This window comes from Pyxicephalus adspersus, chromosome 1, assembly GCF_032062135.1.
Source record: "Pyxicephalus adspersus chromosome 1, UCB_Pads_2.0, whole genome shotgun sequence".
NCBI classification, from domain to species: Eukaryota; Metazoa; Chordata; class Amphibia; order Anura; family Pyxicephalidae; genus Pyxicephalus; species Pyxicephalus adspersus.
Genome location: NC_092858.1, coordinates 10,190,038 through 10,206,590, shown reverse-complemented (window position 1 = coordinate 10,206,590; position 16,553 = coordinate 10,190,038). Strand labels below are relative to the sequence as shown.

The 16,553-nt window shown below is 39.0% G+C and overlaps 1 protein-coding gene across 1 annotated transcript in view; it reads left to right on the top strand.

Annotated features, from left to right (window-relative positions):
* ARHGEF17 (Rho guanine nucleotide exchange factor 17) overlaps window positions 1-16,553 on the top strand; it is a 143,435-nt gene that overhangs the window by 99,052 nt on the left and 27,830 nt on the right. Inside the window, exons 4-6 of the mRNA XM_072398630.1 lie at window positions 4,737-4,919; window positions 9,830-9,946; window positions 12,350-12,442. Coding sequence (XP_072254731.1) covers window positions 4,737-4,919; window positions 9,830-9,946; window positions 12,350-12,442 — 393 coding nt within the window. The remainder of the gene's footprint in view (window positions 1-4,736; window positions 4,920-9,829; window positions 9,947-12,349; window positions 12,443-16,553) is intronic.

The following is a 16,553-nucleotide window of genomic DNA, read 5'->3' as shown; positions in this document are numbered from 1 at the left end:
CCTGCCCACTATCCCTGAGCCTGCGATGCATACGGGAGACATGGTCCCCGGCTCTGGCCTGTGCGGCCCCCCAAGCAGGGTCCTTCTCCTGACCCTGATGGGGGGTGCACTGGCCAGAGCCGCGGACCGCAGGTTGGGGATCTCTGCCCCAAGGCATTAGTCTCTTGTAATACAGCATAAGTCTATAGCAGTCTCTTGCAATATAGCTTCATTTTTTATATATTTGGCAGCAGTCCCATGTAATAAATCAAAAGTTTCTAGCAGTCTCCTGTAACTTGGCAGCAGTCTCTCAGTTTCTTGTACTTTATTGCAAGTCTCGTGTAATGAATGAAATGTCTCTAGCAATTTCTTGAGATATGGCATTCGTTTCCTGTAATGTGACAGCACTCTCTGCTAATTTAGCAGATGTTTCTAACAATCTCCAGCCTTCAACTCAGACTTTTTTTTTAAGCTGATTGGGAAGAAATTGTAGGTGGGTGGCAGCCCCCGTATTGTGAACCAACTTTTCATTAACCACTCAAAAACAGCGGGGTGGTTACTGAAATGTGCCGGGTGGTGTGACCGGCTAAAAGAGCCTGGGGAGAACATTGCTTTTTTTTTGTAATATGGCACTTATCACTTGTAACATCACAGCACAGTAACAGCACAGAGGTCTATAGCAGTGGTCATCAACTGGTGGTCCAAGAAAATTTTGGTGGTGTGGGGCCAGAGCCGTGGACCATTTTCCCCATATAAATTGTTTTTGTGTTGTTGTGTCTCTTGCAAAATGGCTCAGTTTTGTGTAATTTGGCAACAGTGTCTTGTAACTTTGTCTCCAGAAGGAGTCTCTAGTAGTTTAGCAGAAGTCTGTAAAAATCTCTTGTAATATCCAGCAATATATAGTAACATGGCAACAATCTTTTGTAACTTGACAGCAGTCTCTCAGTCTCTATACTTTGGCACCAGTCTTGTGTAATACATCATAAGTCTCTATCAGTCTCTTGAGATATGGCATTGGTCTCTTGTAACTTGGCAGCAGTTCCTAGCAAGTCTTTGGAACGTGTGGTTACTATTAACTTGGCAGAAGGTTTTAGCGATCCCCAGTAACCTGTCAGTCTCTAGAAATCTATTGTAACAACCACCCCTTCAAACGTGATAGCTGTTTGTGATGTGACTGTGGTAAAAACAAGCTTTGGTTAGAGCTTGGGATTGTTGAAAAATGATTTTGGCCTGCGTTTTAGATTGCTGCTTCCCCACCTCTTAGATTGTAAGCTCCTCTGGGCAGGGTCCTCTCCTCCTCCTGTGTCACTGTCTGTCAGTCATTTGCAACCCCTATTTAATGTACAGAGCTGTGTAATATGTTGGCACTATATAAATCCTGTTTATTATTATTATTATTATTATTATTATTATTAATAATATTGCAGGGGAGCAAATCAATGACGTAGACTGATGGCTTTTCATACTATTCGTGCTCAAGCAGCACCAAAAAAAAACTTGCTGACAAATATTGCAGCCATGAAGGGTTTAGAGATCAAGGGGTATTGTCATACCACCCCTGTACAGTGAGGGGAAGAAGTGTTTGATACCCTGCTGATTTTGTACGTTTGCCCTCTGACAAAGAAATGACCAGTCTATAATTGTAATGGTAGGTTTATTGTAGGTGTGAGGGACAGAATAACAACAAAAGAACCCTCAACAACCCAGTGCTCAAAAGTCAGAGCTTGTCAGAGGGCAAACGTACAAAATCAGCAGGGGATCACATACTTCTTTCCCTCACTGTATATATTTGTACACCCAGCCAGAAAATGAATTCAGAAGAAAGATCAAGAACACACAGAACAGGCTAGGCTGCCTTCATCAGTGTGCATGGTCAGGAGGATGCCAAGTGGGAAGATGCCAGATGGTACAGCCTGCCACTGTTAGTGAGAGGCACAAAACATACAATACAATAAAGTATTTTTAAATAAAATATTAGAAGTTGTATATATTAGAATTTAGTTCGTCATTTTACAAGAGATCCTCTACTATGTGTAAAAACTGATATTTAAAGCATAACCACACTCCTCCAACTGCCCACCAAAAAGAAACTGACACCCATGCTAAGAAAATATTATTGTTAAAGATTTGATGATAATACTTTTACATTGTTCTCCTCGGCCCCTTTTTGCTTGGTGCACCACCTGGCTGTTTTTGGGTAGTTACTAAAGAGTTGGGTCACAGGGGCTGCCACCCACCTACAGTTCCAAACATCTTTCCTGCCCCTAAATAGCAAATGATGGCAACACTTTCTAGCCCTTAATATGTGATTGAAACAGGGACACCTTACATTTACAGGGCTGAGAAGCAGGATTGTGGGTGGTTTTGCTCAGTCCCTCTGCTAACCCATGCACCTTTTTGGGTCTAGATCAACCTCCATGGCATCAGCACTTAAAGCGGATCTGCCACTCAGAGAAGATGTAAGCTGTCGTTGCTAAACTCCTCCTAAAGAATTTAAAATGCCAGAATGTAACACCAATCTTTTATTAGTTTTAATAGTGGCGATCCCTAACCGGAAACAAGCATGTGCGCCAGGTCGTGCCGCAACCTGAACAGCTGAGCTGCACAATCATTCTGGGTCTTCGATTTAGAATGTATTAAGGAAGTGGATCAGAACACCAAATTGGCATTTTTTAATTGAAGGATAAAGTTTCAAATGAAATTAAAACATTTTTACAGCTACAAGAAAAATCTTGGAATCAATAGCGTATTTGTTTGTTATTTGCAACCCCTATTCTAATGTACAGCGCTGCGTAATATGTTGACACTATATAAATCTTGTTTATTAATAATAATAATAATAATAATATTAATAATAATATTAATAATAGTATTAGTTGTGGCTTAGAAGTAGCAAGCCCAAAAGGGTCATGTAGGGTTAAGTGGTAAAGTCTGCCAAGGGCAATCCCCAGACCCATTTATATTCAACTGTGCTTCCTTGCAGCTCCTTGTTGCCCTACAAACATGTAACTATCTCTTCTGGTTATGCCAGGCATCTGACCTGTTTCCTCCGTCGGGCAATCACAAGTGTTGGAGGTTGGATGCAGAAGTGTGTCATTTGCCAAACAATATTAAAAATGTATATACCAGTAGCTTAAAATGTAAGCTCTTCTGAACAGGGTCGTCTCCTCCTCCTGAGTCACTGTCTGTTTCTTTCCAACCCCTATTTAATGTACAGCACTGTGTAATATGTTACCGCTATATAAATCCTGTTTATTAATATTATTAAAATGGAGCTAGTTGATCTGATTGGCATACCTGTCATTTTCTAGGTCATGTTGATTTGTAATGCTTTGCCGCACTCAGAAACCTCTATGTCGAGTCTGGCGTATCGACTTCCTGAGACCCAGATTCTGGCATCTTGCCCGAACATCCTCTCCGTCTTAACCGCTCCACTTCCAGAGACATGCAAATTGATTTTCAGGCACACTCTTTATCTAATTGATAAGCATTATGACTGCAAAGCACTTAATTACAAATCACAGCAGGGCTCGGTCTGAAGACTATAAGGTGAAAGTCACCAATGAACCTTTTTGTTTTTAAAGCGCTTGAAGCAGTCATGTTGTGGAGAACACCTGCAAGGCTGTAGTGGTGTCCCGATATACCAGGCCTCAATGTGTACATCTAATTAGATCCATGCCCCTTCTAAACCCATCAGTTGTTTACTGTATGCCATCAAAGGTGTCTAAGGGTCACATTCTAGGTTTAGTTGCTTGGTTTCTTGGTTGTTAGTACATGTCCCCAGTGTTCTATATCTGCATTATCCTGAAGACTGAATTCATACTGTAGATCATTATATCCTCTTGTGGACATTGTTCTGGAATCAGAAATCAATTTTATTGCTTGATATAAAAAAAACAGAAACAAAATGTGATACTTTGTCATCAGTTCTTGCTTTTCCCCATATTTCTTAGGTCAGAATAGTTTGAATTTGTAACTTATCTGCAAGAAATAATTGGAATTAACATAAAGAAGGATTACCCATGGCATACGTTAAAACTTAAAGTAGAAAACACAGATACACACTTGCAGTAGATACACGCAGCTATGCTTTGTAATGTGATGGAAACACCATAGGAGCCCATTATACCATAACCCAGTGCTGCAATTTATACATATTTTTTTTTGTTCATCAAAGTATCATGTGTTAGGCAGCAAACTGAATGAGCTGCCAGACTGCCCAGTGCATGCCAAAGCAAAGAATATATGTATCTGTGTGGGGCTGTATAATGCAGCGCTATTTCATTGGGCAGTATATATATGTTGGGGTGTAATTATCTTAGCATTTTCACATTTAAAAGTATAAAAATCAGGCTTGGATCTTTGCTGGGTTTTCATTGCTGTCTTCTATTCCCAATAGGCAAATTTATTCCTTTAGCTTCTCGTGGTGACCATTCTCACCATAGCATTGACACCAGAACAAGAGTCTCAATTTTCCAGCATTAGTTAGATTCCTGCATAAAGTCCAAGGATCAGATTATATTTTTGTGCTTTTACTAAACCAAAAAAATTATGTTAACGCAAACAATTTACAGTTACATGAAAACAAAACAATACATTCAGAGTTCAACAAATTTGCATAACTTATAATAATAATCATGAAATTGTAATGCTAATGTTGCAGAGAACAATGCTGTAAGCTCCCAAGGTGTGGAATTAGATTAATATATAAATACAATAATGCCCATTTAGTAAATATGATTTTTTTCATTTTACAGGGATACATGAAGCCTCTGAAACAACCAGAGAATTCCTTCCTGTGTGATCCCTCACTGGTGGATGAGATCTTCGATCAGATTCCAGAATTGCTGGAACATCATGAACAGTTTCTGGAGCAGGTCAATCACGTGGTGCAAAACTGGCCCGACATCCAAACCGTGGGTGACATCCTGGTACAATCTGTAAGTAACTGAAGCGAAGTTTGATGCAACGCTGACCAATCTGTGACCAGCTCTTCATGAGCATCTAAATAAGAGGGTTTGGTCACCTAAAACATGATATTCAGTTATATTGTAGATAGAGTTGAATGGGCAAAGTCACACAGTCACACAGTATTGACATGACTTCTTGATGTCTCTCATGAGCTTCCATGAACCTACTTTTAATCAAGGGAATAATAAGCAGGACACTTTACAAGAGTTAAGTCAAGTCCATGTAGAATAGATAGCTGGATGGTAGCCAGGTCAGGCAGAGACAAATCTAAACAGAGTCAAAGTTCCAGACAGTTAAACAAATCAGTGACTAATAATAGGAGAAATGGCAAGCCAAAAATCAAAAATTACACACCTAAATCCATTTTTTTTTGCATTTACCCCCACAGTTCATTAATACCCATCAACATTGGGGGGCTGTATGGATAATAAGGCTATGTACACACTTTTTTGTCACTGGACATGATCTTTCATGAGTATTTCCACTGACAGTACACACCGCACCTATTCTGTTCTATATGGAGGGGAGAAGGAATGAGTGGCACCCCGCTGTGCTCTTTTACAGGTTTGCTGGATCACCCAGCTTCACTGATGAAAGTGTATCTTTTCCAGTCTTGGAAAGCTTTAATAAATCAGACCCAGAGTCTCAGATTTTGCATATTCTTCAAATCTGTATTCAAATTTAATGACCCAAGAGCTGTAAAAGTTCATGACATCTTCAGTGAAATCTATTACTTATTTTTTTTTAGTTTTGAATAAAGTGAGGATATTAAGTCAGATTTTTTTGCATTCTTTAGCACCCGGACAAATAAGGGGGTAAATCTCCCTCTGGATCAGGGGCATCAAACTCAAATACACAGAGGGCAAAAATTTAAAACTTTGACAAAGTCGCGGGCCAACCTTGAACTTTATTAAAAAAATTTAGGGCATTTTTCCTTCTATTAGATATAAAACTTTTTCATATGGAAACAAAGAGGTTTTGCTTCACATTTAATATGGAACAAGCCTATAATAGAGAAATAGCACTGCTTCTACAATTCCTACAGTCCAATGCGGGGCCACTAATAGGCAGAGAGACTGCCGGTCTATAGATGCGTGTAATGCCGCTACTGCAATTACCGGCATTACTTGCGTCTATAAAACAGTCCAACGCAGGGCCAGTCATAGACAGAGAGGGTGCTGGTCTATAGATGTGAGTGATGCTGGGAATTGTAGTAGTGGCCCTATTTCAGTGCAGAGGTGGGTCAGCTGCAATTCATATTTAGAATTCCTTTGACGGTCAAAAAATTCCTTTTGGGGGCCAGAGTAAGCAAGAACTATCATTTTCAAACAGAGGTCAGTATTGGCAGTCCTCATAAAGAGTTATGTTAATGTTCATGTTTCAGCATAATAGGTAAAAACAAATTCCATACATCTCTGTAATACATTCCTTTTCCCCATGTTTCATCCATTATAGTTTAAAGGTATAAAAATATAAATTCATTAGGCTTCTAACTTTCTCTCCTCCATTGACAACACTGCATCCACTGTGCTGAAATCTCAGGAAGTGTTGTTAGCTCTTTTCTGCTGTGCTTCAGAACAGTATCAATATAACAGTATAACAAATCAAAAGTTAGTTGTCTAGTATGACAATGATGCTCCTTTATAGATTATATACAATGAGTTAGCATTATCACCCGAGAGTAGGTAATGTAATACTAGCAAAAGCATAAGGTAAAGGTTAAGAAGGGTAAAGAAAACGAATGTAGCCACCACATCTATGGACTGGATAGACGTGATATATTACATTTTTGTTCTAAGGTTTAGAAGCCTGGATCCACCAGGCAGCCTCATGAAGAACATTTTCTCTATTTAATTACTGCTTTGATATGTTATTCTGCAGAACATGCCTTCGGAATGGATAATGAAACACCTTTGATTTATTTAACACTCCTGCAGGTTAAACATTTATATGGAGTCTCTGAAGATCTTCAGAGCGACAGGTTTATATTTTATGTTCTAAGATATTAAAAGGTAGCCAGGCTTGAAGTGGGCTCAGGACATTCAGTGACTGCCTACTGCTCTCATTAAACCAGATTTTATTTATTTTATATTTGAGAGACAGCCTTAATGGCATTGATCATTTTATTTTGTATTTTCAAAATATCGCAGCTCAATTAACTCACTTGTAACTTTTGTTTTTGTCTTTGTAATAGTGTAATCTTTATATTAGTTTGCTCACAGTCTCACATTGTTAGAAGCCCCTTGAAGAAGCCAATAGGCGAAACGCGTTGGAAGGGAAGACTATATTTTCTGCTATAATATTTTGTTAGGAATTACTGTCAAGAAAACACTTCCCATGAAGTGTGAATAGGAGTGACTAATCTATTGCACTTAAATTATATTACATTGAAACCTGCGAATGTGAATGCTTATTGAATTCACCATTAATACAATTTCATTTTTGCCATTTAAAACCCCAGCTCTCTTTGTCCTTTTTTTGTTATATATATTTGTATTTGGGGTTGGCAGCAACTTGATACAGTTGGAGGAGGGGAGAGATGTCTTTGTATAAATAACTGGAGCATTAGACTGAACAAAGGATCCCCATCTTTCCACATCAAAATGGTTTTGAGGTGCCTCAGTGGTCAGCCACCACTCATCTGGATAACCTTGTGTAAGCCACCAATTTTAATATAGTTGGATCCTACAATACAATAAGCCATGGAAAAGGAGCATCCACAAAACACAGACTTTGTGTTAATTCATGACTTAACCCCTTAAACCCTAACTTGACCCCAGCCTGGTTTTGGGTGCCTCAGTGACCAATCTTTGTGGGTAGCTCTTTGTAAGCCCCCCAAATTGATATAGTTGAAGCCTACACATGGCTAAGAAACCTACACCCCCCCCCCCCCCCATGTGACTGTGCTGGGGTCTGTTGAAAAGTTAAGTAGAGCACCCAAGTATTGTCAGAACACCATGCAATGTTAACTTACAAATTACCCCATAAACCCTTACTCAACCCCAGCCCTAATCTAACCCCTAACATTGACTGCCATTTACTTACTTGGGTGTTTATGCTGTACATATGTACAAAAATTTCTGTTTTCCCAGTTTTACATTAAACTCCTTTTTCTTTGTATGTTTTCATTATTTTGTCCACCCCGCACAGAGAATTACATTAAAGTTTAAGCTGCCTCGGTATCCCTGCGTCATCCACTCTAAAAATAGCACCTTCCAAAATCCAGCATGAAATAAAAAGCAATAGCAGTGAAAGGTCGGCCTCTGATCTTCCCGTGTTGCAACAACTTCACATAAAAGAGTTGATTAAATGCTGCACTGGGCCAGAAAATTGAGATACAATTTCTCAATTATGCCATTTAATTTAAAGTAAAGTATTCTGGGCGGTGGGGAGGGATCACAAATGCATACAGATTGGCTGGAACTCAGCTTTGGATTTTTGTGAGAGGTGTTCAAAGGATGACTGTATATACAGAAATGAATCAACATTCTCTTGACCATAGGTATTTGCAGCAACGGTGCAAAAGCACCCTAGTGGAAGTCTTTATAGTCAAGGATTCCATGTCTCCCTTTATTAAGACACATTGATGTTTCCTGCCATTTACCCCCTTTCTGTTATGTATGCAAATAGGTGCAAAAGACTTCAATATGATGGGGGGTCGGTCAGTGAGTATTGTACTTTGTTAGGGAGATGGACTTTCCTTTAATAGCCAAACGACAGGTTCTCTTTAAATTCCAAAAGCCCAGTACAAAAGGTCATGAGCTGTAACTGTGGCATCTGCAAATCTAACCTTAGACATTAGAAGATGGTTGGAATTTCTCTCATAAGACTGCACCAAGTTATTACACAGCATACCCCCCCTTCCTTTCCTCCTTCACAACATCTCTCACATTCCTTTTATATGCGAAGAAATCATAAATAATAAATCTTTATTATGACCCAGCACTCACAAATATCATTGTTGTTGTAATAACCAAAGCCAGACCCCCAAGTAGTTATATATTTGTTAAAAATCATAATTTTCTGCAGACTGCATTGGTGCCCCTCGTATATCTTATATGACAGGTGTCATTTATAAGGCCGAGCTCCTTCAAAAGGTTTCCATCTCTGGGAATTGAACTTCTCCTGGTGTCACAGTGGTGGAAGTGGTTCACTTTTGTTTATTAGCTTTGCCATGCTTTGCAGTGTTGCTGATCTGGTTCTGAACAGTAACTTTTTTTTGCATGGAATGTGTATGCTTATGTAAGTGTATATATTTAAGTATAAAGACATTAGATTGTTAATGGGCAGCAACTCCCATTAAAGTTTTTATATCAGAGTTGGGAACCTTTTTACTGGCACAGCCCTGAAGAAGAGGGGTTTCTTCCTCCTGAAATGTGTTGTATTTGTGTCAAATTTGGCTCTGTACCTCACACAAATCCTACTTATCTGTGTCCATGTTCATTAAAGCAGCCTTCTAAACTGTACAATTTGTTTCTTTTTGATAGTAAAGCCTATATTTCCAAAACTTCTCATCACCTGCTCGATCAGTGTATGCTTTGAAGCTCACCTATATGTAGTCAAACTCCTGCCAAAAACTTTTTTTTGTTTGTGATATAGTGGGGAAATTAGAATTAGCACCTCATTCATGTTATTACTTTCGTTATGAAGATCTCTTTTTTGTACAATCCCACTGACAACAGTTTTTCCATAAGCGACAGACAGATCACTCTACCATTCACATTGCATTGTTAGAAGAATGATGTTGCTGAAGTCTCTGTAATTGTGGGTTTTGTAGAAATTAGGGCAAAACATAAAAATAAATTAATTTTTGAAATTTTTTCAAATGAAACATTTGAAAGCTGTTTGGGCACTTTTAAACTAATTTTTTTCTTTGCAGTTTTCCAAGGAAATCTTGGTCAGTATCTACTCCGCTTACATTGATAACTTCCTCAATGCCAAAGATGCTGTTAGAGTGGCCAAGGAAGCCAGGCCGGCCTTCATAAAGTTCCTAGAGGTATGCCTAACTTTTGATGAATCTTTTAATACCAGGGGAGACCTGTCACACTATTTTCATAGCCACGACACCATATTATATTAGTAGAATGCAACCTGTGCTTTGTTACCTAATGATCCATTGACCTTCTTGTACAATGCAGTCAATGTACCTTCTGTACATATTCTGGGTCACCAGTTTGTGAGACAAGCTTGTACCTTCTAACAAATAATGCTTTCCTTAAATCATAACCTGTGGGTTGGGGGGAATTGGTGTGAGAGCTTAATTGGGGTAAAAAGATGTGTAAATTGATTTAGTATATCAAATAATGCAGGAAGGAAAAAGACAGGCTTATTTTTTAAGGTTCATTCATTCATTCAGGAACATTTCCCTGAGCTTAACATAGATCTACTATTCTAATACCCTGGCTAAACATAGTCCTACACTTGTTTAGTACCTGCTGAACCCGTGGTAAAGATAACACACGGGGTCATTGTAACATTTGCAATGTTTGTCTCCAACCCGACGCGTTTCGATGTTCCTGCAATAAAATATATATGTTTTAAATGAACCTTACCAAAAAAGCCTGTCTTTTCCCTTCCTCCTTTTTTTAATATACTAAAAATTCTCGGGCTTGGCAACTTTACTATCAACTTTCATCTGATGACTTTCTTTAGGTTAACAATACGTCACTCACTGTATATTGATTTAGTTAACAGGGAACCATTTCTAATGTTTTTCAGTAGGCCATTTCTAGCTGCATGCCCTTGTTTGCCTCATGACTTTTATACATTTTGCCTGAATTTAATCCCTCATTGAAATCAAAATTTCAGATATACCAATATTTTCTGCTTTACACAATAAGAGGTGTGAAAGTTATGACAACAAGTGCAGATTGGCAGCAAATGGCCAGTGATTGGTTGTGTGTTGTACAAAATGATGCAATATTGTTTTTTACGTTGGACACTCTTGGCTTGATCTTGTACAACCCTGACCGATGGGCATTTTATTTAAGATTATCATCAATAAAGGAATGATTTTACCAATTACCATTGTGTGGTCTGTTTATCATGCTACATCTTTACTCTGGATAGTTTTTTAAGCCCAGTCGTGTCGTTGGCAATAAGATTTTTGGCTCCCCTGCCTCATTTATTTCAAGCTTTTGCTGCAGTCTTGCAATTTGCTGTGGATTATTTGGCACTGCAGAAATTGTCGGCAAATGATGAGAATTAATTCATGAAAGAACCCACAAATCGAAACATGATCTCATATTCTAATAGGGAAGAAATAATCAAGCTATGTGTGTGGAATGGCAGGAACAAAGAAGTGCTCAGTGGTCCATGTTTATACACATTGGATAAATTAACCTTGAATATGCGTGTTTGTAATTTCCAAGTTTACCTGATTACCAGGGGCTTAGCTGATTTTGGAGATGAAATGAACTGATTTGGGTAACAACAAAAACACCTCTATACTTCACTCTCTTATACTTATTACAAGTAGCAGGGTGCTGTAGGAAAGGAAATTACGTGCTGATGGATAGGGAGGGGGCCATTTAAGCAACGTCTGTACTTCTTTCATGGAAGCAGCACTATTGATACTTTTTATAATTGCAATGATGTAGAAAAAAATAGGCAAAACATTCTAACCACCCAAAGAGACTGCAAACTCTGCAGTCAATTGTAGCAAATTTCTTTGCTCCTGATCAAAGTCATGATTTTAGTCTTCATTATTATCTAACTATCTTAAATTTGACATGTTTAATTATGGGTCAGAACAACCAAAGCTCATATTTACAGGAGTGCTTACATGTTCCTTAGCTGTTACAAGGGGCTTCTGATGGATTTGAATTTGTTATATTATGGAGAAGTAGGAAAACCAAATGTGGGCAGGAAAAATGATGGAAACGTTTGCAAGATATCTTACCACTGGAAATCCCAAAGGGATATTAGAAACCAGGTGGTGAGTGAGCAATGATCTCCCCAGCCCCTTTTAGCTGTGTGGATCACCCGGCACTTTTCAGTACCAACCCGGCTGTATTTGGGTGGTTACTATGAAGCTGAGTAAAAATACTGGGGCCACCACGCAGATAAAAAAAATGTCTGGAGAGAGTACTGGTGATCCTTAAAGACTTCTACTGCAACTAAATAACTGTTTTTGATTGGACCAGTCCTTTAATCCATACATAAAAAATGTATCATTATTGGTTTTGTAACCCACTATAGATAGCTATTAAGTAATGTGATGGTGAAATATGGCTAACAGTATAAATGGTATTGCTTTTAAGCAGAATGCATACTCATACTTTACACTCCCTGGGAACAAGACTGCTAGGCATACAATGTTACTTATGATGTTTCTGTAATAATTAGCTGTTCCACCTTCTAAATCCTATCCTTATTTATGATGTCCTTTCTTTCACAGCAATGCACCCGGGAAAACAAAGAAAAACAGGCCCTGTCAGACCTCATGATCAAACCTGTCCAGAGAATCCCCCGCTATGAGCTCATTGTGAAGGTAGGAGGGTGACAGCTGCTTAGAGTATAGAAATGCCTTGTGACCAAAATGGCTGCACTTATGCCAAAAGGCAGTACAGCTAGACTGTTCATAATGTCTTGACACATTGGTACTCTATAAAAGAAAGTTATGCGGCGAAGGCAAAGAACACTTAGTTTTCTAGAGTAACTTACAAAATGATAACAGGTCATTGATGTTTGTTAACGGCTATGCTAGACATTGAAAAAATAATTTCCAATAGACCTCAACGCATATTGAATAATTCAGTAGAACCTCAGTTATCTGGCACCATTGGGGAATGGCCGATTCCGGGTAAGTGTAGTTTCCGGATAACTGAGGCTTCTTTTTCTCAGCCATTCAGCACCAGACTTGTCCCTATTCACCTGTAGTGCCGAATGGCTGCGAAAGGGGAAACCTTGATGACGCTTGAGCCGTCATTAGGGTTTCTCTTTCCTCAGCCAATCACAGAGCAGAGCAATCAGCGGAGCGCTGCTGATTGCCCTGCTTTCTTGAATGCTACGCTGTTGGGTGCCAGTTATCAGAGTTTTCCAGTTATCTGAGTTGCAGATAACCGGGGTTCTATTGCATATAGTTTGCTAAACCACTGTATACAATTACCATTTTGTTATCACTGTTTTCATCATCCTTTATCACTTTTAATTGCTGATGATCTTGTGTAGCCTTTTTGCTGTGGTTTCATATCTCCATGTACTCAAGCGATGGCGGCGGGTTTTCTAATGCTGAAAATATTGTTTCGTGCCTACATGATATATATTGAACGACCACTTATAGTTTCATTGAAAACGCCTTTAACAGGATGCAGCAGCATTATTGGGAGACTTTCAACTAATAGCAAGAATTGCTTGAAAGAAACTTTATGGCAATGCTGGATAATATTTTAATAAAAGCTGAAGATTTAAACATTCTCAAATTACATGTTACATACATATCAACATAATAAAACTTATATTACTTTGCTTATACTATCAGAGTCATTTTAAACCATATTTTAATAGAAAAATCATCTGCTTTTTATACAGAATTTCTAAAATCTGACCTAAACAATCCAGAATAACAAGTTAATTTAAAAAGGCCATAGGGATGTTTATTCACATCAAAGCCTCCAACGACCTCTGTTTCTGCTATTCATTGGGGTCCCTCTTTACCAGCCATGGAGGCATCCCATTGAGTAGTAAGACAGAGAATGGAATGGCATAGCTCTCATACATTAGGGACCTGGATGCAGAGTGTAAAGCTCTGCAGATTAAATAATTAAAAAAATTGGTATTAATAAAGCCCCATGGGGGTCTTTATATGTATGTGCTTTGTGTATTCATAAATCTGTGACAGGTTCACTTTAAAGTAGCCTGCTCTAGAAGTGGCAACATTCATTCAGAATAATGCTTTTTTGCTTTTTCTGTCTGATATGACCAATGTTTTTTTTTGTGATCAAGAAATGTATTCAAGTTGCTGCTGTTAGCGGGTTACTGGGTTGCTGTGTCAACCTTGTTAGTTCTGCAGTAAATGTGCTGCTTCCATCAGGGTCATAGTGACCCTGGATGTGTAATGGAAGTCCGAGGGAGGGAGGGAGTCCTTCAAGATGAGCACAGTTCTGGCAGAATATGAAGAGTTTGGTTCAATTACCTACAAAGCTGTTACCTACCTAGAAAATATTTTCCTTTCTGTGCATTCTTAAGCTTTACCTGTGTCCTCCGGGCAATGTCTTTGCTTTACTTAGAAGAGTAGGACTACACTGTTCCTATTATTATTTCTCTAAGAATCTCATATCTGCTTGAAGACATTTGCGTGATCTTTATTGGACCTTTTATATACAGCCATAACAAATCCCGCATCCAGCAGCCATGTGCGTTATGTGAAGATAAGCTGTGAATACGGTGTTTATAGTTATCTAGCTACTTACATAATAGTTGGCTCAGTTACAAGTTTCGTACGTCCTCTATCTAGTGTACACATTTCTGCTTACAGTACTCCTCCCAGTCTTATCATGGGAAGTATCTTGGCAATTTGTCATTTCTTTGTGGCAGTGTGTTACGTATTTTGTGCCACTTGCTCATGGTACATCTCTGTAATATTGCATGTGGTTCTTCTCCGTCATTGGGCCTGATTTATTAAAGCTCTCCAAGGCTGGAGAGGATACACTTTCATTAGTGAATCTGGGTGATCCAGCCAAGCTGGAATGGATTTCCTTGTTTGCTGTTAGCAAATGTTTTTAATCCTGGACCAGATCCATTCCAGGTTTGCTGGATCACCCAGCTTCACTAATGAAAGTGTATCCTCTCCAGCCTTGGAGAGCTTTAATAAATCAGGCCCATTGTGTTACACTTTTTTGTGGAGATGCTGTAATTCTTTGGAGCTATGTGACACCTATTGGCCACTGAACACTTCAGCTTGGAAACCGGGCACTTTACTGTGGCATTGTAACAATCTTTTGGGTTGACATGGTCCCTAATTGCTTCCAAGTGGCATTATGACCCTTCTCATTGGCACAATACTTCTAATGCAATATATATTTAATATATCCTGCATCCCCTGCAATATACACAAAATAGCCTTTGCTGCCACTAGGGATATTTGGCCATTATTTCCACTTTTTATGCACACACCTCCAATGGTACTTCAAACCTTGCCAGATCCTATTGTTGTCAATGCACGCAGACACAAAGAGCCTGATTTTATTAAAAATGTCCAAAAAGGAGAAGATAGTCAATCATGGGAGAACTTGAGTGATCCAGCAAACCTGGAATGGATTTCTTAAAATCATTTGGCAAATGTGTTCAATCCTGGACCAGATCCATTGTAGGTTTGCTGGATCATCCAGGTTCACCCACGATAGTCTATCTTCTCCAGCTTTGAAAAGCTTTATTAAATCAGGCCAAAGGAGTTCTCATCCTATATGCATATGTAGGGATCATATACACTTTGATGCATTTTGCACTTTTAGTACTTACTCATTAGGCTTTATGACTAAGCACTAGGGATGTGAAATGCTTTAAGGTCTCTAAATGGGTCCAGGATATGCATCTATCAACCAGGATATGAAGGGAATCCCTGTACACAAAATCTGCTGGGGATGCAGGTTAGGTTCAGAAAATAAAATACTCCGCCCAGCTTGGAAACAGCAGGTAGGTTCAGGTTAGCTCATTACAGGAACTCAGGTGCACACCTGTTTTGCAGTCTAAAGTTAAAATCTCAGAAATAGAACTTTGACATGTTTATTGACTTTAAAGTGCTCTTTCACAAGCTCAGAGAGCCCCAACATTTACACTTCAGACCTTGAATCACCTGCTGTGGATTTCTGCTTAAGATACTGGGACAGCAGACAGAATTGTGGTGAACAGGACAGGGTCAAGCAGAGCCCAGAAACCGGTTGCAAATCAAGTAGGATTGGTATTGGGATGCAAGATATAAAAAATACCCCACTTATTAGATATACGCCCATTGGTAAAATGTGCAGTGTGCAGCACTGGAACAGGTGGTGCCAGGCTCTCATGACCTCCATTGCTAGTAGTGGGCATTTTACAGCTGTCTGAACATTGTGTAGCACTGTGCAGCCCGAAGTCTGTTCTTCTCTCCAGAATACAGATAGATCTCAAACACTGCAAAAAAGAATACAGGGGGTTGTTCTGCTCAGACTGGTTACATCTTGCACATATAAATCTGTTCCTACACTATTTATATATGTCAGATCTTGTGGGGATTTTACTCCGCAGTCCTCCTGTCTCTGGATGATTGTATACATAGAAAACACAGCCGCTGATGAGCTTGTGGTCTTTGATAGCTCCAATAATTTATTATTCACCAATAGTCCCTTTTCCAGCTTAGTCTTCCTCGAAGGCCTTTCGTAGAGCAATGTTATTCCTTAAATACCTAAATGTGGTTTATTTTCCCGAGGGGGCTCTTTATGAGCAATAAACTGACTGAGATAAAAATGGATTGGGAAGTTTTTCTCTGAAAGCCGTTGAGGTTTCTCGGATAATTTCCTGTGAGCTGTACATTATTTTTACTTGGTTATGTTCCAGTCATTGATGGGACTATATTTTTACTTGGTTATGTTCCAGTCATTGATGGGACTATATTTTTACTTGGTTAT